The sequence below is a fragment of the Falco rusticolus genome, chromosome 3 (genome assembly GCF_015220075.1).
Source record: "Falco rusticolus isolate bFalRus1 chromosome 3, bFalRus1.pri, whole genome shotgun sequence".
In the NCBI taxonomy this organism is placed as follows: domain Eukaryota; kingdom Metazoa; phylum Chordata; class Aves; order Falconiformes; family Falconidae; genus Falco; species Falco rusticolus.
This window is the reverse complement of record NC_051189.1, coordinates 92,167,239-92,192,856: the sequence shown is the minus strand read 5'-3', so window position 1 is coordinate 92,192,856 and position 25,618 is coordinate 92,167,239. Positions and strand designations below refer to the sequence as shown.

The following is a 25,618-nucleotide window of genomic DNA, read 5'->3' as shown; positions in this document are numbered from 1 at the left end:
TCCTAAGGGAACAGACTGATTTAAAAATATGCAACACTCAGAGACCTAACTCAGAATGCTGTATGCTTTTTCTTTTACATCTTTTACTTCTGCTTACTCAAAGCATATAGAAAGAGTGTTTTTCTTAATTACTTCCTCCTGACACTCCACACCATTATGACAACAGAATGTCAGAAAGAAAGAGAACAAACATAGAGCTTGCTCTATGTTGCAATTTGCATAAAAAGACATGAAAAAAAAGGAAAAAATATTAAATGTATAACTTTTTAAACTTGGACTTGCAGTCCAGAGCAAGTATGTCAGTGACATAAGTTGACTAAAGAGCAGTGAAATATCACAAGGAGAATTTTTAAGGGAACTATGCATCTTTCAAGGTTTTAGTCTCATACAGAATACTGTATATGTCCCCAACTAACACATTAATGGTACTTCAATACATTATAAAAATATTACAGAACAACAAAAATCACATCCATTCAAGCTGCTCCAGATAAGTCTTCCTTCTCTTAAGAGTAGTAAGAGGCACTGAAATCTATAGGCAAGTTATCTTGTTATCATGTGTTTTAATGTTATGTAATAACCTCACCTTACATTCCATAAAAGCAGGCTGATAGCAGAGGCGCCAGATGAGAAACATCACCGCAGCTGCATCTCAGACCACTACAGACCACTAACACAACTGCCAGCTTTCTTTGTATCCGTGCCTCAGCTAGAAAATTGCTATTAACTTCATTAATATCCATGACATATTTCAGAGTTTCTTCATGCACAGGATTGTTTATTTCAGCTAATTCCATCAAAACATGGATAAACTTTTACTTCATTTAAATGCTTCAGAGTTGTAATGACAGGGATGAGAAACCTTTCAAGAAGATTGCAGGTGATGAAGCAGATACCCATCTACACGTTTACGTGCTTTCAATAGAGAGAACTGTGACATGATCTTGTTATAGCTTTTTTGTTCTCCCCTCCTTATTTTTGAATTCAAGAAGAATGATAGGAAGTTCATGAAGGTTTGCAAAAAGATTTCACCTGTCTTTTTCTACATTCAGGCTTCCTATCATCAGTTTTTACCTTATCACCCTCAGTTACATTTCTTTATACAGTACTGAGCTCTCTTTGCCATGGGCTGATGTGTTTCACATAGTTCACACGTACATCCACTGACTGCTTCTCCTCATCCGTTTTCTATTCCCAGGAGTAACAAACAGAACCCAGAGCCTCAAGTCGCACCTTTTTAAGGTGGAAAAAATACAGGAAGCCGTTCATACGGCTAAAACACAGGGAAGAGGAGCGGCAGGTAAGCGTTAGGCTGTCAACACTGGGCAAAAGTTACAGGGAGGAAAGCGCCCGCCAGCCCCAGCACCTCAGCCAGCCCCCCCGGCTCACGGCGCTCAGCGGGCCGCCCGCAAAGCGCTCCCCGCAGCCTCGGGCCGGCGGGGAGGCGGCAGCTCGGTCTTCGCTTCCCAACGGGAGCCGGGAGTTGCCAGTCATTTCGAGGGCTGGAAGGAGGGGCTGGCGGCAACAAATCGCTTTCTGCTTCCACCAGCGCAGGCAGTTTTTATACCGCGAGAGAGCCCGGGACTCGGGGGAGGTGGGCTCGCCGCAGGGCGGGAGCGGCTCGGCGGAGGGACAACCCCGCGGCACCCGCCGCTCGCCCGGGGAGGCCTCGCCCGGACAGGGCCCCGCGGCGGGGCGGGACCAGACCCCGGCCCGGCCTCGCCCCGGGGATGCCCGAGCTCTGCGCGCCGCCGGGCCGCCGCCCGGCCCGGGAAGGCAGCGGCCTCGCAGCCACGCGGAGGATGAGGGACCCCCCCGCCCCTCCCCCCGCCGCGGCAAACCCGCTTCCCGGGGCGGCGGAGCGGGGAGGGCCGCGCCGGGCCGGAGCCCCCCCGAGGCGGGAAGGCGCACGCGGAACTGAGGACACGCGCCCGCAGGTCCCGGCTCCGCTTCCCCTCCCCCCGCCCCCAGCGGGCCGGCTCGCGCTCTCCCGGCCTCCCCACCCCCATCCCCCCGCCACGGGCCTTCCCAGCTCCCACGTCCCGGCCCCGCCGGGCAGCCTCGCGGCGGGGCGAGCGGCTCCTATAGCAACCCCCGTCCCCCGGAGCGGCCGCCTTCCCCCGCCTTCCTCCCCCTCGCTCGCCACCTCCACCCGGGCCGCTTCCCGCCCTCTCCCCTTCCCCTCGCCCGTGCTTCTCCCCCCGCCTCCCTCCTCCCCGGGGCGCCATCGCGAGGAGCCTCCTAGCCGATCTCTTACTCGGGCGCTCGCAGCTCGGGCTCCGCCGCGGCGGCCATTTTGAACTTCCAAACTCCTTCGCTGCCGCTGGGGAGACGCGGGGCCGGGGCGCACGCGCGCGGAGGCGCCGCGGGGGGGGGGCGGGCTGAAGCAGGGGGTGGGCAGCCTGGCGCCGGAAGTGAACCGCGTCCCGGGCTGGGAGCGGGCCGGAAGCCCCGCCCCCTCCTCGCTCGGCGGCGGCTGAGGGGAGGCGGCGTCTTGTAAGCGGCGGGAGCGGCCTGGTGGGCGGCACGGCCGGCGCTCCCGCTGTCGGCTGCGGTGGGGCGAAGGGAAGGTGGAGCGAAGGTCGGGAGGGCTTTGGAGGATGCGCTGTCCCGACGCCCGCGTTCGTAGCGGCGCCTCCTCATCTCCCGGGGTGGCCGGGCCGCGGCCCCGGGCGTCTCCTCAGGGAACCTGACGGGGACGAGGGTGCCGCTTCCAGCCCTTCGAGTGCGGAGCGGGGCAGGCGACGGGCGGGTGCTGCCGGACGTTTCGGTACGGGCTCTCCAGAGGTTTAGCGTAGTTTGCTTTTCCAGACCCCGTCTGACTGTACCGAGCTGCGCGGAGCGGTTGGCGGGCCTTCAGCGGCGCGGTGCTAGGCTGTGTTTGGGGTGCGCTTGTAAACGGCGGTTGGGCCAGAGGGCTCCGGGCATTAGCGGGGCGGATTCCTCCTTAATTTAAGATTAATACAGCCCGTCTCTTAACAGGAGCTGTTACAAACTTCATACAAAACCGCTGTAATATTATTAATCTCTAGTTCATATTTAATTTCAACAAGGGGTTTGAGTTGTCATTTATGGCATCATTTTTCTCACAGCAAAACCCTCACTTCTTTCAGATAGTCTTAAAATCCCTAGGACTGGAATATGAATCTGGATTTCTTTGTGGCCTAGAGTTTTGATAAATGATGCTTGAAATCATAAAGTGGGTTTTAACTGTTTTGTTTATTGTCTCTTGTAGATTTGCCAACGAGCAACTACAGAAAATGAATGAATTTAAATACAAATACCAATGTGCTCTGTTAATGAACCTGCGTTGCCCCGAGGAAATCACAACATCCCAGTTGTATGGAGTTCAGATGGCCAGGCTGGTGGAAATGTTTTTGGTGGAGGTATACAGGTGCAAGCTGTGCCAGTTCACAAGCAGCATCAAAAGCAAGATTAGGACACACCTGGCTTATACGTATGAAACGGATACGGCACATCAGATTTCAGGCTGTCCTGAAATGGGCTGAGACAAAAATTATTTGTGTAGCATAGGAGATGAAGCTAATCAAGAAAATAAAGAAAACTAAGACAATCTTGCAAAAAATGTCTGTCACATTTTGAAGCATCTGAAACACAGGTAATGAGTCCTGACTGTTGTGACGTGAGCCCAAGCAGTCAGAGCAATAATCCTTATGTCTGTCAGTCCTGTGAAGTGAACAACTTGTTTGGAGAAGCAGAAACTCATTTGCAGCTTGAGGATCCCTGTTCTGCAGTGCTCACTTCTCTTTCATATTCCAGGAGCAGAGACGAAGAACACCCATCTGTGCGTCTTTGCCTCTGTCGTGTTTCCAGTGTTAGAACTTGGACCTTAGCTAGGAAGATAAAAACCCTAAGAAAGCTAGATGGGACAGTAAAGGGCTACCTCATCCTGTGAAAGATGCTTGTGCCTTAAAGCTGGGTTCAGAGAGAAAGCAGCATTCCTGCAACGCATGTAATGTAGCACTGCAGTCAAAAGATGCTCATAAAATCCATGAAAAGGGTCATGATGTGGATTGTGGCTTTAAATGTGTTTATTGTTGCGTGACTGAGTGGGACTTAATCGGAAATTATTTAAAACCACAGAAGTGGATAAAAGAAACCTACCAGTACCTCATCTGTGAAAGTCTTTTTATGTCACAAAGTGCCTGGGAAGTGCACAGAAACAGCCATCGGAGGAAACATCATCTCTTTTTGTGGACAATATATTCATCATCCCTTGAAAATGAGTGGATAAGAAATCTTCATGTAGCTTGTCATTCTCAGGATATATTTGAATGTCCACACAGTGATTTTACCAGTAAGTCAAAATTTATTCTTTTGTTCTCGTGCAGGTGCCTCGGCTGTGAACTTTTCTGTGCACATAGCTTTATTTGGTCAGTGCAGAATTTATTAGTGTGTTCTAGTGTGACTTGTAAATGCTATCATGAGAAGCTACAGTAAAACATCTTCATGCTACTTTAAACACAGAAAACACAAGAATTTCAAAAATTCTAAAAGGTCGTGTAAATGTTCACTTCTTGATGATGTTCCTTCATTCTGCAAAATCCCGTCTCATATTGTGGACTCTGAATACTTCTAGGAGTAGTTGACATCGTATTCCAATAATCTCAAAATTATTAGCTTTTTAATGGCTTTGTAACATTACTGTAAAGGTACTTCTATCAAGGTTAATGCTTGTTATCTCTTTAAGTTTTGTGACACTACTAATAGCTAAATATTCTCTCCATTTATAAATGGAGGATGTTGGCAGAGTGACATGATCTCTGCCTCTTAAATCACAAAAGCACATAATTCTGGTGTTCTAATGCTGTTCTCATTTGTATTGACTACAAAAGTTGCTTTTGTACCAATTGTAATTTATGTAAGTAAGCAGGGAAAAATGTACAAATGTTTCTGTCACTAATGGCAAGTGTTTTGGCCCAATAAAGCCATGCATTTAGTGCTTACCTTCAAGTCTGTAGGTAGAATCTTGAAAGATTTGTGTGCAAAGGTAGTCTGGTCATTTTTGTTTCACTATTAGGTGTTGCAGGTGATTGCAGTGATTGATTTTACCAAGGTTTCAATGGCTGCTACTGCTAATAATGTAGAGCAAATCCTTGCTGTCTGGGTTGAACTACTGGTTTGGTTCTGATTGCTCAATAGGGCCAGGTAATTACCAAAACCAGGTAATTTATGTGAAATAAGATGATGGCTTATAGGAGTGCTCTGTAGTTTGAGGGGGTGGTCAGGTGAGAAAACAGGCAACGTTAGAAACATTGTGGAATAGCAGGGCTTCCTGTGATTGTAGCCAGGCTGGGCATTGTGTCTGTTGCCCTGTAGGTTTTGAAGAGTTTAGATTAGATTGTGTTGTGCAGTCTTAATTTTGAAGTAGTCTTTGTTTTTGGGATAGGATGGGTGGTTCTGAGGTTTTACTGTTTGAAAGGGCAAGAGAGAATTTCCATAGAAAGTTATTGCAGAATTTTTGCTTGGAAAAGTAACTAAAAAAGGTGTCCCCCTTTAGAACTAAAAGCAAAGTGAGTATCTTGGTTCATAGCAACGAGCAGTGTCTCCCCCTAATTGTACATGACTGTAAGCCAACAGCGAGGCTGCAGTCTGGTCTAACTTTTTCTCGAAGAGGTTGGGAAGGAGGGCATGTAGGAAGCTGAAATTCAGTACTTCAAAACAGACATGACTACAACAGTGAAAAGATTTATTGGTGCTTATACAAACAACGTTTTCTTAAGTGAAAGGTGAAGTGGTTTGTATTGACAAATTATAAATTGTCTCTTAAGTGAGTCATTTCCTTCTGGAGGGGTGTGTGTGTGTGCGCGTGTAAAAAATAAAATATCTCCCTTTCCTTCATGTTTGGGAGCAATGAATTTTGAAGATTATAACTTACCACTTACTGTTGTGTTAACATATGCAGAAAGCTTACTTAATTTTAACTTTCTGTTGAAAAATTTAGTAGGTTAAATACTTACAACTTTTTAAGCTATTGGTAGTATTAGAGAATTGTAAATATTTTATGTTTGTTTTGAATATTGTTTGCATTTTTGTGATAAACGTGAGCAGAGGAAGCCTTTCTAAATATCTATTTAACATTAAAAATATTTAATTTCTATACATTTTTGAGGTGGAGAAGAAACATTAAATTGTGAGAAGCTTGCTAGTATTTTTCAGATGTTTCACTCCATTAAATGGAGTTTTATTGTAACATTACAAAGAACTGTCTGCCAATTTGTTAGGCTTGCGAAGCTGATTCAATAAGTATTGGAGCCTTCCTGCTTGCGGTGGGGATAGTTTGTGAAGTAAGTTTTAATTGTATTTTCTTGTCACCAAGTGTGTGTTTAACTTGGCGTCAAGGTTTAGCTGTAATTGCTAACGGTATTTGCTACAGTATACTTGTTAATAGCTTCTAACATACATGAAAGCCTAACTGGTTGGCAGAAAAAGATGTACAAATTGCTGAAATACTTTAGTGGAGTATACTGAACTTTCTTCTTAATTTCTTATTTAGGACAAAGTTATCAATTTTTCATGCTGAGAGATTCTTTAAGGTGATTAGGCAATGTTATTTGTTCTTCACTTGTCTAAATTAAGAGTTGTCAATATTTGTAGAGGCTGTATGGTGATAGTTTACCATCTGCATCAGGGATAAAGGGTCAAAAGACCTGAAAGACTAATTGTGCTACCTGTCATGATATTTGGTCTTTGAATCTTAAAACTTAGAGTCCAGAAGTTGCCACAAAGTTAAGTGATTTAATATTAAAACCTTTACCAAAAGGGGTTAGTGATCTTGATTGCATTTCCCATTAAACAGTGATCCTCTATGCAAAACCCACAACCTCCAACCAGTACATTCTCCAAACCAAATTTAGACTGTAAGCAGATGTTTAGAAGAAAACGGACAAAGTATATTGTATCTTGCCACTAAAAACAATCCTTTGAAGCTTGGGTATTTCAATGCTTCCTAAGTATCTGTTCCTTCAGTATTTTTCATATGCTCCATAATTCACATCGAAATAACTCCACTGCAAACATATATTTTTGAAATACATATTTTGCTAACTCATTTTAAATTGTGGCTTGAAAATTTTGAGAACTGCTTGTTACCCTGGTTGTTTTTTTTTCTGTTTTGACACTGGGGAAGAAGAGTACATTGAGCATCCTTAAAGCTGAGCTAGCCTTGTTTTTGCTGCCAGAGCCCATATGGTTGAATTGTGTCTTCATAATAAATAATTGTTCTTTCTTCTGAAATACTGTGTCTCAGCCAAATTCAGCCTCATATTGCTTAAATAAGCACAAAACACTTTAAAACTACATAGGAGTTAAGCTGAACTTTTATGTTAATAGTTGTTTGATATGGAAAAATGTGTTTTCTATTTTAAATTAATGTATTTAATCTGTTTTTAACCTATTATAATAAACTTAGGTTTTTATTACAGCTAAGGAATGGATGAAGGTCTACAAAGGTGCACAAACCACGGTTACAGTTTCAGACTGCATCCTTGTACTGAATGTGAGATGAGAGAGGTTTTTTCCAAAGGTAGGTGGATTTTTTGTTATTTTATTTTTATTCCCCATTCCCTCCCTTCAAGAGGTCTCTTTCTTTTACTTTTTTAAACTGCTTAGTTTATAAAGTGCAACGAATGCTTTGTAAATACTATGAACATGTACTGCATTCTGATTACATGTTTTACTCTTGTCTCTTTTATAGAGTGGACTTGAATTTCTCAGTGCTGAATGTTTGCTCTATGCAAGTGCATGTACAGGCACATTCGTTTTAATTGGTGGAAGAAGGCTTTAAAATTCATTAAGCTAGATTGAAACTGGTTTGAAGAGGGGGAAAGAGTGCTAGGGAGTTCTTATTAGTTTTCTTGAAGGTACTAAGTAAGGATCCCCATCTTCAAAGGCCAGTGGGTGGCGGTGGGATGTAACAGCTGTATTGAGCTTGCAGCTAGGCAGCTATTCAGTAGGTAGAGGAGAAAAGACAACAATGATGCTCAGTGCAGGGCATCTGGATGCAGGACGTGATGAGATGCTTGGGTTTTGGATACTTTCTGTGTTGAGTTTCTGGTAGGCTTATTTGGCAATTGATAATTGCTTGGCTGGATAATCACTTGTGTGTTATTTTAAAAGGAAATTCTTCAAGTTAGTAGCAGCAAGTTTTGTCTTCCTTCATCAGTCTTATTCCATGTATACTCGGTGAGAGCTTTATTTCCATCTACAGTAGGTAGAGATCCTTGCTTAATACAAGGAAGACTATATTACCTCACAATTATTTTTTTGTTTTGTTTTGTTGTTAAACTGGGCTCTTCACCCTGGGGGGGTGTGTGTGTGTCTGTGTAATACTGTACTTAAAATGTCAAAGCTGTGAAGGATGCTTCATGTCTGAAGCTTTTCTGACTTTAGCTTTGTGTCAATGTGACTGGAGTAACACCAGGATTGTAATACTTTGAATGACAGTCAGCCAGTTTCAATTTGCAATTTAGGTCTTTTTTTGACCAGGAGTTTGGTTTCTTTCTCTTTTGTTTTTGGACATTTAATGATGTCAGGTGTGCATGTTGCAGTTCATGCTGTTAGCAGTTCCAGTTCCTCAGACCTTGACCCACAAAGTCCTAGAGCTGTGGTTAGAACAGAGCTATGTGGAAAACTTGTCCCTGCATGCCTGATTTCTGACTTTGTTTAATCTCATTAACTGAAGCAGGGTGTATCTGATGAGAAAATGTATAGCAGCCTATAAATTGATATCTATTTCCTTTAGTTCCATCAAAAGAGCAATAATTAGGGCTGACCTCAAAGCTTCTTAAATCCTAACGCAACTTTCAAAGGATTCTGTCCAGCTTTGTCTCTTCCAGGATGAACAAAAGTTGGAGGGACCTGTGCATTTTTACACTTTAAAATTTGATTTTGTAATTTATATTTTATAATAGTTGTAGAGGCTATACATCCCTAGCAGCAGTTCTTCTATGTTAAAGAAACTCCCTTCCTCTAATTAATTTAATTTTTGTTTTCAGGACATATGCCTGCATCTCTCACATTTCTTCTGTATTTTAACTGCATACTTCATATTTAGTGTTATAAAACCGTACTGCATTTTTTTACTACTCCAGATGCTCTGCTTTGTTACCAGGGGTGGTGTTTGCCTAAAAATTACTGTTTTCACCTGCTCTCCTGCCTTGCTTTTTTGTTTGTTCAAACTGTTGGCTGAAATTTCTCATGTTGTTCTTTGCCTCCAATTGATAATTTTCTTTTAAAAACAGACCAACCAAAAGGATTAGACTAATTTTCTAGAATGCATAGGGGGGAGAACTTTCTGTTCATAATGTTTTCAAGTGGAACCAGTAGGACTGTGGGTACCTTTTATTTGTAAAGCCCTAATAGTCCATGGCTTGCAGGAAAGATGTAAGCATTTTTCAAATTATATCTTCCGTTAGAATAGATGAAAGGCACACTCCTGATGCAAAAGTCTTTCAAAATTTGGCCTCTTCACTGCCTCTGAAAAATGCAGCGCAGATACCTTTACTGCAGGAAGCTAATTGTGAAAGACTGTTTTAGGGAGACAGGGACAGGAACTAAGAAAACTTGACAGCCCTCTTTGGTACCTGGCTGCAAAGGTTTTTAATTCTTTCATAGAGAGTGTATAAAAAAATTTGGATGCTAAAGACCAGTGGGGCTGGAAAACTTGTGAGAAGTTGCTAGAGGTCATGATGAGATGAGAACAGGAACTCAAGCAGAATTTTGACATGCTAGGAAAACTGCTACTGGGACAGGGCGTAGTAGGCAGAGAATGACATAGTTGGGTATCTCAGAGAATGAAAATAACCTTAGCAAGAGGGTGGCTTGAGGTGGACTTAGTCTCAGACTTGCTAATGAGCATTAAAATAACAGGGTACACAATCACTTCTACTTACTGTTGCTGTCATTCAAACTGCAGTTAGTTCAAGTGTCAGAGGTTTCTGGTATATCTAAGGGCTTCAGCAATGCCAGTCAACCTAAATTTAATTCCTCGTTGTGAGATCTGGAATTTGTTTTAACTTCTAAGGTACTTTGTTTCAAAAAATAAAGCCTGTAACTTGTTAAATGTTTTTAAAAACCCACAAAAAGTTCAAGAAAACTCGCAATAAAGGTTGCAAAGTCAAACACTCCTATGTGTGAGTGGGGTACACTTGTAAAATCTTCAATTGCCTGACTTGACTGTATAGAAATCCAACCATCCACCCACCCCCAATCCTTCCAAAATTCAGTGTGTGGAATGGGTAGTGCTTCATTAGCCTTGGTTTATTGTTAAGAGTATATACACAAAAAACCCCAATTAAATTAAGGTTACCAAGGCAACTTTAATTGTGGAAATTCCTGATTTTTATTTCTTGTCTTCAACCTTAGTGAGCTGAGCTTTTGTTTGTGTTTTAGTATAGGATTTATTATGTGTTGTGGGAGATACGCTGGCAGTCTACCTTAACATACTAAAATATGTTTTTAAAAATGCCATTATCTTTAGCAGTATGTGCTGTATGCTCTTAGTTACTAGGCTGTGAGATTGTGCAGTACATTACTAGATAAAAGTTCACCTATTTCTTCCTTAGGTCCTGTGACATCTAGACCCTTCAGTGTTACTTGCTTCAGCTCCATTATGACATCCTAACACACATTGCGTGGTGGTCATGTATTGACCACTGAACCACAACTGGAGAAGCTGGTGTACACTGAATGGAGGGTCACAGAAGTGTTTATTCATTATGCTGTCTTGAATATACCATCTCAAAAATATTTAAAAAAAAATTTTAATCTGTAAATGGTCATAAAATCGGCAATTTGTCCTCCCTTCTCCCCCAGTCACTACAAGCTCCATAATCCAGCAGCATTTGTAATCTGGTGCTTGCTGTGCCATCACATTAAAAGGAATTGGCAATTTAATAAATAAGGCTGCATGACACTGGGTGAGGAAAAAAAAAAATTTTTTTTTTTTTTCTTCCTGTAAACAGCAGTGGGCTGAAGTGTCCTATATTACAAAGTTCTTGTGGGGAACATTTGATACATGCTGCTTAAGTTGATGGATTTTACAAGTCACCTTCAGAGTTGGTGCAACTATTTTGAGAGTGATTCATGTATAACAAATAACATCAGGGTTTTTTTCTCATTTGTAGGCTTTGGGGAGAGAGTTGAGATTCATTCATACTTGGTTGCTAAAATAATTAACTCATACAAAAGCGGTAATACGCAAACTGTCAGGACCAAAAATATTGAGTCAAATTAAGTGATTCTGTGCCAAATTATATTTTCTATGGATGAAAGTATTCCACTATACTCTGAGACAAATTCTGGCTATGTTCTCAATCATCTAACAGGCTTATTTATTTATTTTGTAAGGTAAGGGAAAAAAATATGTTATATTTTTAAATGTGTATGCAGCACTGTGTTATACAGCTTATATTTTGAGGTTGGAAATGGCTGGCATTTCACTGATCTTGATATTAGTCTTAATGTAATTAGAATTTTATGCTAGTTTAACAACACTACAAGAAAGGAAACTTAATATTTGGTTATTCCTGACAATAAAAATAAATCAATTCCTTGCAAGATGATAACTATGTTATGTAAATAAGTTGCTTGTTCTGTGTAATGATCATTGGAAGTTTAGCTGAGGAAACTTAGACAACTATTTAAAATGTGTATTGTTAGAAAAAGCTTTTGTATGATAAATACATTGTAATCTGGTAAACCCAATGGATTCAGGTCAAATGAGATACCTGAAAATCATTTTCCTTCCTGCTTTGTCACTTCAAAAAATCCAAACCAACAGGGTTAGCTATTGTGGTGGCAAGTGTGAGAAACACAGTAGTGACTTTCCAAACGCTGTCATTTTTATCATTATAATTTGTATTTATCAAATTTTGGTTTTCTCTTTCTTTGTGCTGAGCAGCACTGTGGCAATTTTATAGTGAAAGTGTGGATCCAAGAATGATAATCTGTACTTCTAGGGGGTGTATGACTGGCAGTTAAACATTGCTGTAAGTAGTCTGCCTGCCTGCTTGTGTTTACAATACATGCAGAAGTCAAATAGAGCAGTTCTTTTCTTCAGCATTACCTATATGTAACAACTTGGATCAAATTCTGCCCTACAGTTGAAAAAACAACCAACACAAAACAAACAAAAAAACCCAACACAAACAAATGGCTTATCTAGCTTTTTTGAGAAACTGGTTTTTTTCCCTTTGTGTGTGTTTCACAAACATAACACAGAACAATCAGCAAGGGTTTTTTTTTCCTCTGTTAGTGGACTGATTTATGAGGGTTACACTATTTCAAAAGTCCTTCTACAACTTTTACCTGAAAGTGTCTTAACTCAGATTCTGGAGTCTTTCAGTCATTGATGGCAATGTAAAATATTGGTTGATACTGTATTTTGGATTTCTTTTTTAATTAGTTTACTTAACATTTCTTAATTGGCAATCCAGAGAAGAGTTGAAAGAGCATATGGAAAGTCACAAAACTTCTGCAGCCCTTCTGTCTTCATTTTGAGATCAAATATTCAAAACCAGATGTCAGATGAACAGACATCAAACAAATCCATCAGAAAACAAACAAAACAAACCAACCAAAAAAAAAAACCAAATGAAAGAGGAAGAGAAGAAAGCAGGCTGAAGATAATCCTCTGTGCTCCAACATAAAAGCAAATAGAAGGATTCAAGTTAATTTACATGTGGTACCTACAGCAGGTGTGACCTGTGTTATAGCAAAGCTTGCCATTTTCTTTGTTACGCTTCAAGTACTTCTGTAGACCTTCACTGCAGAACAATTGATAATGTGGCACATTTATTTTAATAAGATAGTTACCCACAGATAGTCTAAATAAAAATAAGGTACCTTATTCACATAGCTGTCTTCTAATTGGTTTGCGATAGTACTGGTCTATTGCATAAAGTAAACAGGTGCTGATCAAAAGGTGCTTCTAAAGATTTTTCTCGTACATTTTGTTATAAGCAATAACAAAGGGGAGTCACTGAGATGTGCTCTTTGAAGAGCCAAGAGGTGTGCTGTGAGACTCCTTGGAATTCTGTGTGTAAACTAAATACAAAAAACTGTGACGATGTACAGCTTCTTTTGCAGCCATGGCTGCATTTCTAAGAGGGACATTTATAGAAGCACCAATTTTATCAGTTAATGCAAAATTCCACTTATCTGCAGTTTTAAGAGTTAACACTAAGACTTTGTCTGACCTTGGGTATATCCTCTTTTCCAAAGAGAACTTGAGAAGGCATTTGATGCTTTTCTGTTATTCAGAAAAGATCTTTTTTTTTTCTTTGATAGAGAAGATGGTAATCTCTGGTAGCCACTAGTCTGTGAGCTGACATCACACAATATTCTGATAGCTTTTCTGGAATTTAGGTAGAGAAGTTAGTGTACGTTTTGTTTCTCTAGGTTTCTTCTAACTATGTGAGTTTGGTTTTGGGGATTTTTTGTTGTTGTTGTTTATGGCCATACATCTGTATGTTACATTATTAGAAAATTTTCACAATGGGCACCTTCAGTTTAACTAAAGAACTTCCTGGCTTTTGAATTAATTAATTAACTATAACACACAACTGTAAACTGTCAGAGTTTTTTCCCTAAATGGTTTATCTCGCTGTTTTCTAGGACTGATAATTGTCTGTACCAGATCTAGATTTCCTGGTTTGATGTTGCTATTGCTCACATGGAAAGAAATAAATACATGGTTTAGTAGCTTGTTGAAATTGGTGTAATAGAAAGAAAGAAATTTGGGGTTGGATAGTTAAAGGCCTGGTTACTTGAACTAGCAGCTTTGCTAGTAGGTAGGGAATGGACCAACGTGGTGGTGATGTTATCTTTCACATAGGCATTGTTGGGGTTTTTTTACGTGGGTGTTTTTTTTTTAAAGTAAATAGCAAGCCTTGTCATACTCAAAGCGCAGTTAAGTCATTACAAATTCACAAAGTAGGTAGACAAGCTGCATCCATGTTCATAGTGAGATATTTTGAAATAACTTGTCTCAGCTTTAAAGAAGTTGGAGAAACATAAGGTTAAGCACTTAACTCTTTTAATGATATCATGATTTAATGTCTGAACCAGTGGAGTATGGCAATGCAAATTTAGTCTGAGGTTGTATATGAAATGTGTGATTATCAGATGAAAACATTACCTCTCTGTTTCTGAAGTAAGAAGCAGCATTTACAGACTGGGTCTCTGGAGCTCTCCCTGAACGATGCATGTGATTGCTGCCAGCTTTAAGAATTGAACTTTTCATACCTAGTTCTGACTTGAGTTTTGCTGTGCTATCTGTACAGCAAAACAAACTTTGTGTTAATACTGTTCCTTTCTTACAGCCTCTTTGAAGGGCAAACTAATTACAATAGCAATTAGCTATTGTACAATTACAATGTTGTACAATACAAGCCTTGGCTGTCTCTTACTACTTTTCACTGAAGGCCCTGACCCTGTGGCAGAACAGACTGCTGCAAATCGCAGCCAGTTCAGTGCTGTGTCCTGCAGCTTAGGCTGAATAGCTGATGGTAGGATGGCATAAAGATAATGCTGCTGTGCTGACTGTGACTCTGAGCGCGCAGTTTGTGCTGTTAGGCGGAACTCTAGAATGCCAGAGCAAGTAGCCTCATTTTCTCTTGTTCCTGGAATTATCTCTCATTAGCCTAGATTAACAGACTCATTTGGGAAATATATTTTAGAGTCTATTGATACTTTAACATTAAACACTTTTAAAAATGCCTTTACACTGGAAAACATCTGCTGTGATAAGGCTGAATTATCAGGGGAGTGTAGGTAACTATGCAGGGAACAGCTATTTTCCTGGCCATCTTGTGGTGCTTTTTTGGTTTTGTTTTTCCCCAGAAGAGGGCAGCAAATGAACAACATCACACTGGCTTTTACTTTTCAAATGCCTTTTCAATGTTCCTCTTGGCCTATAATCCTCAGTGTAGGTTACCTACTGATGTTAAGCATTTAAAATGATGACTTCTACCTAATTTATTTGCTGTAAGGATAGCTGGAATGTATGAATTGGAAGTCTAAATTCTTTTCAGTATTAGGCAGTAGAAATTGTTTAGTAAAATTTGTTGCAAGTTTATAAAGAAGGCAGTTATATCTAAAGGTTTAAGATGTTTATGACTGTGGCATTAGGTGTATGTATATTTTAAAGGATAAAATAGCCAAACAACCACACCCCAGGACATTATTAGTTAATGTCACCTAAGTCTTGTTTAACATCTTTCAAATATTTCTTTTCTATATTTCAAGTTAAATTATTGTAACATTGCAATTGAAAATAATGCTCTCATAGCCATTTTTCTCCCATCAGAACATAAACCTGAGAATACACTAAATGTAGTGATGCTTTTAAATCACATATGATTCATGTGTTCATGTACAAGTATGGCTTGTGCATTCTTCTAACAGTGCATGTGAGCCGAAGGCCTCAATTCAGAGGGAGTACTAATCATACTAAACAATATAACCAGATTTTATTGTCTTATTTCAGCAGCAAAGCACAGTTTTATAGTCTAAAACTTTATGGAGGTGTACTGTATTGCTGATATGGAGTATAGGTTTTTTTGATGACTATTGGGAAATGCTGATTAATACCTACCATTGTAAATTTCTTGAATGTGTGTGACCATAGTTCTGTTTAAGTTACAGATCAAGTAGTTAGCAAGAAGCCACAGAGAGAGGGCAGTCTAACCTTTTCAGTTGCTGAGTCCTACCCAATAGGTATGCAAAGAAGGGAGAATCTGGGAGAATCATAGTGGCATCTGTATCAGCTGCCTATAATCAGTGTTCAGAAGCTAACTGGGAAGAAGGAAACTGACACCTAACAAGACTGATTTGTTGATGACCTTGCCTGACTTTTTCATTAAAATCATGTTGTAATGCATGTGGGACCTTTATGAAGCCTAAAACTTGATCAAGAGTACTGGAGACCCTTTGGTCTTAATGGGTCAGAATTTCACACTGTCTCAAATACACCTTATTTATATTTGAAGGATGAAAGGTTAAGTCATCCGTATTAGAATTCCAGGTTGCTTTGGACTTTCTTTTGCTTCTTAACCTTAGAAGATTGAACCAACTGTCTTAGTAACGCAGTATTCTTTCTTATTAAAGAAAAAAGGGCACATCAGTATTTGTGGAGAGTTTGCACCACATACACTACATAAGGTAGGCACTGCCAGCAACATTATGAAAATTCTGGAATCTGCGTTTAAAGCTATTAAGTATGTGGGAAATAGGCAGCTATGCCTACACTTTTCTTAAGGAGTAATTAAAATAGCTAGAAAATCCAAATAGCTCTACTTTTCTACAAAGTAATCTCTCAACAAAAGAAGGTTGTTCTGTTATGTCATTGTGAAAAAGTGTTGTTTAAATGCATAAAAAATACAGTTTTATTTCTGATTTCAATGAGTAGAAATGGTAACAAAACATTTTCCTAGTCTGTGAATTGGCATGTTATACCTTTGAACTACTGTTGTGTTGGATTCAAAAAGATATTACAGAAATTAGCCACTGCATTTTTGGTCCCTGCTTCATAGCTCTAAATTTCTCTCTGTCCTGTAGGAGTTCAGAATCTAGATCTTAAACAATTCTTTTGTGTGATGGTTTTTCCTCTTGAAAGATCATAAATGTTTAGGGAAGAGGGGAAAAGTTATTACAAATTGTTATTCAGAGTGGCGCAGCTTGCCTTTTAGAGTTGGCTTTCATCTTGAAGCTCACTGTCTAAATTCCAGATTTTTCTGTATAGCCCCTTGGTTCTACTAAGATCACTGGTTTAGCTTTCACACCTTCTATGCATCAAACGCTTCAACATCTCCCCTGTGTATTTAAGCTTCCTCATGCAAGTTAAGGGATTTTACTCTTTGAGCAGTGTCAGCTTTATTTCTCTGGTGCAAGAAAGTGTTAATCCACACAAATAACTGAGGAGTAATTCTCCTTTTGCATCTGTCTTGTTTTGAATACTGTTGCAAAATATAACAGCTGTATAGAATCATAGAGTCATTTAGGCTGGAAAAGACCTTTGAGATCATGATTCACTCTTAATTTAGAATTACCTGGAATACTTCTACCAGTAGAAGTCTTAAGCATAATATAAACTATTCATTGTTTTCTAAAATACTTTGTTTTCAAAATAGCAGGACTTTAATTACCTTCACAAATGTACCATGAACGTAGGCATGTTTTTGTTAGAATGTCCTGTTTATTACATCTAATGTGAATGTAGTGCATGTATTTGGAAATAGTATTTACTTAGTAATTAATTATTTACAGGTAAGATTTGAAAAGACGTATCCTTTTGCTGAGTGCTGATCAATAATCTGGATAGAGATGTAAGCATCTTTTAAACCTGCTGTAGCTGACTTCCACAGGACAAGGATTTTAAACAACTTCTATGCTTTTATTTCTCCCTTTGAAATTACTGTGTGTTGAAGATGTGACTTCACAGCATTATAAACTTGTGTTTGAATTTTTGAACAGCCAGTGCTTCCTCTCTTGTTGCTGAGTTTTGAGGAACTTTTAAGTGCTTGAGACAGAGTTACATGGTTTTGAGGTATTCTCAGCATGGGGCAGGGAAGAATCTGGAAAAATTGAAGAATCTGGAACAGCAGATCTGTGATCTGTATAAGCCTTTTTCAAATGTTTTATGATTTTGTTTCCTAGGAATCCTCTCTTTGTATATAAGTGCACATATAATTCTCATACACATTATTTTCCCTTTTAAATAAAATCCACTTACAGGCCTGAAGGAGTAGCAGGTGGCATCTGTCTTTTCTGTCCAGACAAAAAAATTTCTAGAAAACTTACGTGGACCATTCAAACATCAAAATAAACAATCCTATATGACCATTTGCATTATGCAGTATTGGCTGGTAGTAAATTACTTTAACACAGCAAAGTATATATAATTCTGGGAATATAAATAAATAATTGAAAGATAGTAAAATAACTGAAGTATTTGATTATAGACAGGTCTGATAGGAATCTTTGTGCTCTCATCTCTCCCGCAGCGATATCTGTCTTTCCTGACTGATAGCCTTAAACGCTCATGATAAAAGGCATTAAAAGCCTGAACTAACACAGTAATTGAGAAATGTCATCCCTTTGGACCATTTACACAGGAAGAATAGCTGATGATTTTCCAGCTGTGACAAGGTTAGTTTCCTTTCTGACAGGAAGTGTTTGTATTGTTAGCTTTGCAGAAAGACATGGGAACATGTGCTGGCATCAAAGCTTTTCCACTGCCAGCACCATGAGTATGAGACAAAGCTCAAAGCCTCTCTGATACAGAAGGGGCAAATGCATACAGGTGGATTATACATGTATGTCGTCTTTATGTTACCACTTAGCTAAACTGCTTGGGGAGAGGGGAAAAAAAAAAAAGTATGGTACAGTTGAATATTGAATGCTGTGTAGGAGTGATGCCTTTGTGACATGAAAAGGATTTCTAGAGAAAAGGGATCTTTTTACCTATTGGTTGGTCTTCCTCTTACGCTGAATATACAAAACACAAACATTGTGATCCTGATGTAACAAAACAGGCAAATCTGTAATGGAAATGTTTTTTATTGTAGTTTACAGATATTGATCTTCAAGGTTGTGTTTGATCCTTGTTTAGGATTTATATTCAGAATACACCTATGTAAAGATGTAGATACTGCAAAGGCAAGGACAGCTTATGTCCCTGACTTGTTAACTGTAAAGGATGTGTTTGCTAGTTCAGGGGGATGTGGACTTCAATCAGTTCATAAATTTAGGGTTTTTCTGTACTGGTACTCCACGGCCAAGAAAGAATAGGAATGTCTTCTCAAAACTTTCTTAAACAACAATCCATTATACTAAAAATCCTGAAATATGCCAACATGTGCAAGTTGATTATCTACCTTGGCTGTATTCCCTTTCTTTTTCTGGAAAGCTTCCTGCTTCAGTTTTCTGTTTTGAAGCTTCATGCTGAACCTCTATCAAAGGCCCAGCCTCTCTGTGACCGATGCTCTGGGGCTCTTTCTGTGTTCATCAAGTGATTTGTTTACATAGACTTTGTGTTGCCATGGTTCTGTTAAGTCCCTCGTTCTGCCAAAATAAGGCACAAAAAAGGCATTAGAATTTCTGATCTATGCAGAAGAATGTACTTTGTAGCACTGTCTGCTTGGACTGTTGGATCTGCTCCATCTTGTTGGTATTTAAAAAGTGAAGCCTTTCTACTTTCTTCTAAACTGAGTGTTTTGCAGGATTAGAAAATAAGTTTAACTGAACAACTAGGATGGGAACGTGCTATGTTGTGTTAATGGCCTTCTGAAACCTGCTACTTGATGCGTGCAGTGAGTGGGAGGACAGGACAGTGGGGAGCCAATTAGATGCTTTTGACAATATTTAAATAAATCGGCATGTGGAGAAGTTGTCCTGTAGGACCTGGCAGCTTAGTGAATAGGGAATTTCCACCTTTGTCCACACTGGCAAAATTAACTTTTCATCAAGTTGAAATTAAATACCTTGCACTGGCTTGGCAGGAGTGTGGTGCTCTGACACTGGAGTGACATGGGTGGTGCTTCATCCTGCAGCGTTGGAGCCATGGCATCACACACGGTGGCAGATGTCTGGCAGGAAACATAGGTGTGAAGGAGGCTGATAGACATCTTATGCTACTGGGACAGATGGCTCTCAATCTCTGTGGTAGCAAGTATGCCATGTCTTTAAAGACAGATGTTTGCTTTATTAAATATTCTTAGCTTATGTAGAAGGCAATTGACAGAGCTTCAAAAAGTACAGGGAAAGGAGAGTGATAGCCAAAGAAGAGATAACCGACTTCTCCTAGTAGACTGACTAGGCAGTGAGGCCAGGAACTGTTAATGATATTCAAGTGTGTATTGTAGGCAGGTGACCAAAACAATGCAGAATAAAAACTTTTGCAAAAACTGAAGATATTTTCAGTCACTGTCTAGAAGAAGGATTGCAAATCTGGAATTCTCTCCTGCTCCTTGTTCTGCTGCCGACTTGCTATGTAACCTACAAGCGAACACTTAATGAGTTTTAGGAAGCTGCTTATTACCTATGAAAATGTAATTTGTTTTCCAGATATCAAGACAGCTGCTCCTGAAAATGTCATCAGCCTCTTCCTGTTTGCTTCCCATTGACAACTGGGAGTAAACATAAAAAATGCTTTGATTTCCACATCATGCTGACTATGCAATGGTCATGCAATGTGATATCCCCTGCATTAATTCTCTAAAAATACCAGTAATAAAACTGGAGCTGGAGAGTTACTTGTAATAACATTGGTGTGAAGTGCTGTCTTGAGGAGAATTACTGCTATACCAGGGTTGGTGTTAGGGCTTAGATTCTTAAAATAAGTTAATTTTTCATTGGTTTTTAACTTAAATATACTTGTTTGGTTTGTGTTTTTACTTTTGGCTGGAAAAATGAAAATAAGTTTGCCTGTTTGGGAGTTGGACCAAATGACCTCCAGAGGTGCCGTTCAATCTTGACTATTTTGTGATTCTTTTGCTTTATTTTTTCTTTTTTTCAGTCCGTGGTTTCTTTCTGGTCGGGTTCGTTTCAGATTTTCTACTGTAAGGCTAGTATTTCAGAATTTTCATACATCAGAGAGGTATGAAGATAAATACTGTAAATTAGAAACTGTTAGTGGGAATGTAGATGAAGGGGGAGGCTAGTCCTTTAAGAATGTACCTCTCAATGTTTTTGTTATTGAAGTCATTGTTTTCCTTTCTACTTGTGACCTAAATGTTGTCCTTACTGTCTTTACAGAAAACTCTTTGTGTGTTTTCTTTATTAAATTAAAATTACTTACCCTTAATGTCATATCCTATTGCTTCTTGAAAATTTCCTGTTATGCTACATTTTCCCTTTCTGGGGGATTTTTTTGCTTGTTTTAGCATACTCTGTGTCACCAATTAAAAAGCTTGCCCTCTGAACTTTGATTCAGAAAAAAAGATCAAAACTAAATTTGGAAATGCTTCTGGCTGGTTTTTCTTGATAGACTTAGGGTAGAAGCCAAATTTAGATGCACTAGGTCTCCTACTAGTAAAACAGGCTATAACCTTTAACTGCCTAGGCCATTATCTAAGATCGTGGTTCATTAGCAACAAGATCGTGTGAAAGGTGAGGTGTGGCTTTGAGGATGTTCTGTAAATGCTAATCCACTGATACTTTTGAATTTCACACACACGCTTTTTGTTCCCGTAGAACTAGGTCCTTCATATTTGCTTTCCATTTGCTGGTAGGTGAGAAGCCGTTCAAATGTGAGATCTGCTCTTACACCTCCGTTGATGTAAGCTCTCTGCAGCGACATTTCTGAACATGCACTAGTGAGAGGACCTACAAATGTTGACTCTGTTCATATAGTCGGTAAGTGTAAATAGTTGTGGTGTTGGACAAATTCTGTAAATCTGTTGTGTTGTTTTTGTTTAAAAAAAAAAACAACAAAACCCCACACTTCAAGGTATGCACTCCTGCCAAAGTCAAGCGTTTAGATATATTCTTGTTTGGAGCTAGGCTCTATGAAGGTTTTTTCATTTAAGGAGATTGTTTTCTGTCCCCTCTTTACAACTCTTTCTCTATATAACTACTGCATAGACTGTGCTGGAAGACATATGGAACACTAATGTGATAAATACCAAAATACCTGGTAGAAGAAGGTGATTGTGCCTGTGTGTGAAGGGGCATTGGGACAAATGGTAGTGACTTGTATAAAAAAAAAGAAAAAAAAAAAAAGACATACAGTTAGTGAATGAACTTAATTTGCTGTGTTAGGTGTACCATGCTGCTTTTTCACACTGATTTTGCCTGCAGCTTTGCATGTACTGTTTTGATTCCACCCTCCCACCCCCACCGATTGAGGAAATGATCACATTTCTGACAGCGCTAACACATTTCATTTTGCAGTGTTGGCAGTGTGTGTCATGTGATGAGTGGGAGCATTAGCTAGTCTTAGTAAAGCCAAAGTACACGTTGAAAGCATGTACTTAGCAGCCTTAGACACTGTTTAAATGTTAAATTCTTGTGTGTTTAAACTGTACAGTAAATGATGTACTGTTTGCTTTCGTTTTTTTAACTCGAAAGGTATAAACTAAGATAAGCTCATGTCCTCAAGTCACTTCAGGTATGTGGTGGTTGATGGAGTGACAGCTTGATTAATTTTGGTTTGTTACTTATGTGGGAGAAAGCTTAATTTACTCAGTTTCTTTATCTGTCGGAACAAAGGTAATTCTGATTACAAAACTAGTGCTCCTTTTCCAGAGTCTTTTGATACCAGAATTAAAATCTGGACTTGCATTCATCGAATATGATAAGATACCTTGAGCTTACAATAAATTCATTCTTCACCAAGAGCTTTTCAGTATCTGGCGATGGAGTAACAGGGGAAAAGGCTTTTTTCTAATTTTTTTGTGGCAGCTGTATTAAAATGCAGAATGGTAAATATTATCTAAATATTGTAACAAAAAAGAAGGAAATTTGTGTAATGGAATGGTCACTAGCTTGCCTTGTCACAAAGAGAGATACTTGTTTGCAGATACTTACTTCCTAGAAAGTAGCATATATGTCCTAGTACATGAGAAAATAGTGGTTGGAAAATTTGAGGGAAATGGTAGTGGTGAACTCCACCTGTTACTCTTTATGCATTACTGTAGTAGGCACAAGAAATCCAGTTTCCTGTCCTATCAGAAAGCTTTGGTTTATAGGATACAGCTGAGCACGACAGGGGACTGTCATTAAGTCCTGTACTACTAAATATCTGGGTTTTAATACACCATTATGTTATACCTGTCACAGTATTTTGTCTCTTTCTGCAGTATTACTTTGAAGTATATACTTTTTCCTTTATTTGTATTAAGTCAGTCCTACTTACAGGCATCAAAGATTTTCTTGCTTTCAAATTAACAAGGTGCCTACTTTGCCCTGTTTAGATGCACATTAGCCATCATGATGTAAACACTTGCAAGCTTAACTTTTGTTGAGGAAATAGTTCCCTTTGCAGTTAATAGAATTTTTCTTTAATGAGTTTGACTCTCATTACATAGTAAGGTTTTTTTGAGATCAGGAGGTGAATGTTTGAACCAATGTCTGTAAGACTAAGTGATAACACTGTCTGAAAGTACCCTTCTCTTGTATGTAAAATCTCCACTTACAAAGTATTTAGTTCTTGTCTGTGTAGTGGTAACTGCAAATGCCTGCATAGTGTTCCAGAGCTAAATAGTTTGGATGTTTGAAATGGCCACTCAGTTTGCCTGAGTTGGGTAAATACAGTTAAGGTGTTTTTTCCTTAAGTGATCTATTTCAGGTCTGCAATAGTCTTACGAATGTTAAGCACACTAGAACATAATGCTCTCTATTTCTGAAATTGTATAAAAAATACAACAAAATGTAGGACTACAAAAGGAGGGGAAAAAAAAAAAAGAGGGGGAGAAAAGCCTTAAGAAACCCAACCCTTTTCCGGTTCCTAAGCATATACTTTACACCCACACAGAACCTATAGGCTGTTTCAGGGGGCTGTACTCAAAAATGAAATGTAAAGGGTAGAAATCACATGAAGATCTGAGTATAAGCAATACTAAGGATGGCATAACTGCAGTGATGAAATATACAGAAAAGTGTCATCTCTAAACTTTTTGAGTATTCTGATTTAGTTTGTGAATAAATGTAGTTTACTGCTAATCAGTTAGAAAACAGTTTCATTATTCAGGCTCTCACCTGTTAAAATTCTTTGTGCTTTGAGTTTACCAGATACATTGAATGGAAAACAATACAGTGAAATCTGCAGTGGCAACTGCTCATCAAATTTCAGGATTACAGTGAAATTTAATTTTAAAGTGCATTTCTGTGTATATTGATATGTGTGTATATATATTTGGGGGGTTTTGTGTATAGTGAACTCAAGACTTAAAATGTTTATGTAACTTATTACAATAGTTACAAAGGCTTTTGTCTTATCAAGAGCTTAGAGCTACGCAAAAGAAAAGATGTGAATATCTGCCTTAGTGACTTGGAACTGAGGTTTTGATTAGGATCAGATGATGATTCCAGTGTCTCAGGGGAAGATTTAGACCCATATTAAGTATGTACCAGACCTCACATTTTAACATAGAAATAATCCTTGACAGTATTTGTGTTAAATGATTAAGTTCTTGGTTTTGAGGTATGTCCCCCTGTCATAACGCAAAATAGGTAGTATGAAATTACAAATACAGGGTCAAAACTTAGCAGTATATTCAGACTGGTTTGCAGTTTTCCCTATGTTGAGCTGGAATTATATGCAGATGCACACACAAAAGTGTGCACCGCTGGTGTAATTGTAATCTAAGGATGTAAATGCATGTAAGTCCTATTAAGACTGAAAAGTAAATGGGGACACTTGTGCTTGTAGGAGTTTGGATTCTTATTATCTATACAGAGGTTTTATTTTCAAAGAACAGATATATTCACAGGTGCACAACTGACACTAAACCAGAAATACTGCTGAAAACATGGCACTAACTTGCTCCAGTGGTAGGAAAAAAAAAAAAGGTGAAAGGTGTCCTCTTGCTTGTGTAAAATGAGAGGTATTTTAGGACTAGGAACCCTCATTTGGGGACACAGCTAGCTGTAAGCGAAATCATTGAGGTGTGAGTCAGGAGAGCTGTGTTCTGGACTAGCTCTGCCACTGGACAGAGCTATGAGATCTTGCTAGGGGTGACTCATCCCCTGACCTACTGTATGGCCGCTTTGGATTTGTGAATGCTCCAGCTAGAGACTGACTGCCTGCATTTGTGCAGTGCTCACTGCTACTGGTGGTACTAATGACTGATACGTTTTTAATTTATTACAGCATTCAGAAGAAGAGCTTGGACCTTCAGATGCACTGACATCACACTTGTGAAGCATTTGGCTGTAGTTTTTGCTGCTATTCTTCCCATGACAAACAACTCCAGAAACACATTAAGAAATGTCACTTGGGTTCAGGAGCTGGTTCCCAGCCCACCTTTACCCTCAAATCACTTCCTGTGGAACATTAGGTCCTTCACTCTTAAACTTCACCAGAGCATCCCAGCAAATAAAGAAGCTGTTGGCATTGTCAGACTTTTGTGCTGAAAGCCAGGGGTTATCTGGAAGAAGAGAAGAAGTGAACCTTGTCTGCCGATTAAAAGCACTTAGGAATGGTCTTCCAAAGAACTGTGTGCGCATTATGGTGCAGGTGGTGACTCCAGTGTGCTGAGAGGAGTGTGGAGGTTTGGGTTGCGCAAAGGGTAGACATGTAGATTTGTTAGGGTTACCTCTTGCTCATACGTTCCGCTTGCTTACAAATGAAGGGTTTGACATTTCAAGGCAGAATCTGTTGAAATGTATGTACCAAAGCTGACAGTGACAAAGCTAACAGGTGGTTTCTGTACTAAGTCTCTCATTTTTAACACAGGTCTTTATATAAAACAGTAAATTACTGAAGAAAATCAACTGATGCAATAGCACTCACAATGGGGTAAAAAAAAAATCAATTAAACTTCTTCATGGTTATTTTTTATAACAAAACGTGTTATCATAAGCTAATCCAATGTTGAAGTAAAAATACAAACTATTGAAATATGACATCAAATAAACTTGACTTGAAAATCCA

General features: G+C 39.3%; 1 protein-coding gene and 1 long non-coding RNA gene across 10 annotated transcripts in view; one reads left to right on the top strand and one right to left on the bottom strand.

Moving 5' to 3' along the window:
- The window catches only part of PRPF4B (pre-mRNA processing factor 4B), a 25,963-nt gene extending 23,293 nt beyond the window's left edge, over positions 1 to 2,670 (bottom strand). For all 7 annotated transcript variants that reach the window (XR_005102894.1, XR_005102895.1, XR_005102896.1 and 4 more), the window contains exon 1: positions 2,258 to 2,670. Coding sequence is in view for 2 of the 7 variants with exons in the window: in XM_037378578.1 (XP_037234475.1) it covers positions 2,258 to 2,643 (386 nt within the window). In the remaining 5 variants the exon portion in view is untranslated. The remainder of the gene's footprint in view (positions 1 to 2,257) is intronic.
- On the top strand, positions 1,602 to 25,618 carry LOC119143950. 3 transcript variants are annotated; one of them, XR_005102900.1, is made up of 5 exons: positions 1,602 to 1,937; positions 3,236 to 4,318; positions 7,446 to 7,546; positions 21,255 to 21,378; positions 24,836 to 25,618. It is a non-coding gene; the product is annotated as an uncharacterized LOC119143950 (long non-coding RNA). The 3 variants fall into 3 exon arrangements; XR_005102899.1 differs by lacking the exon at positions 1,602 to 1,937 and adding an exon at positions 2,656 to 2,770; XR_005102901.1 differs by lacking the exon at positions 1,602 to 1,937 and adding an exon at positions 2,790 to 2,886.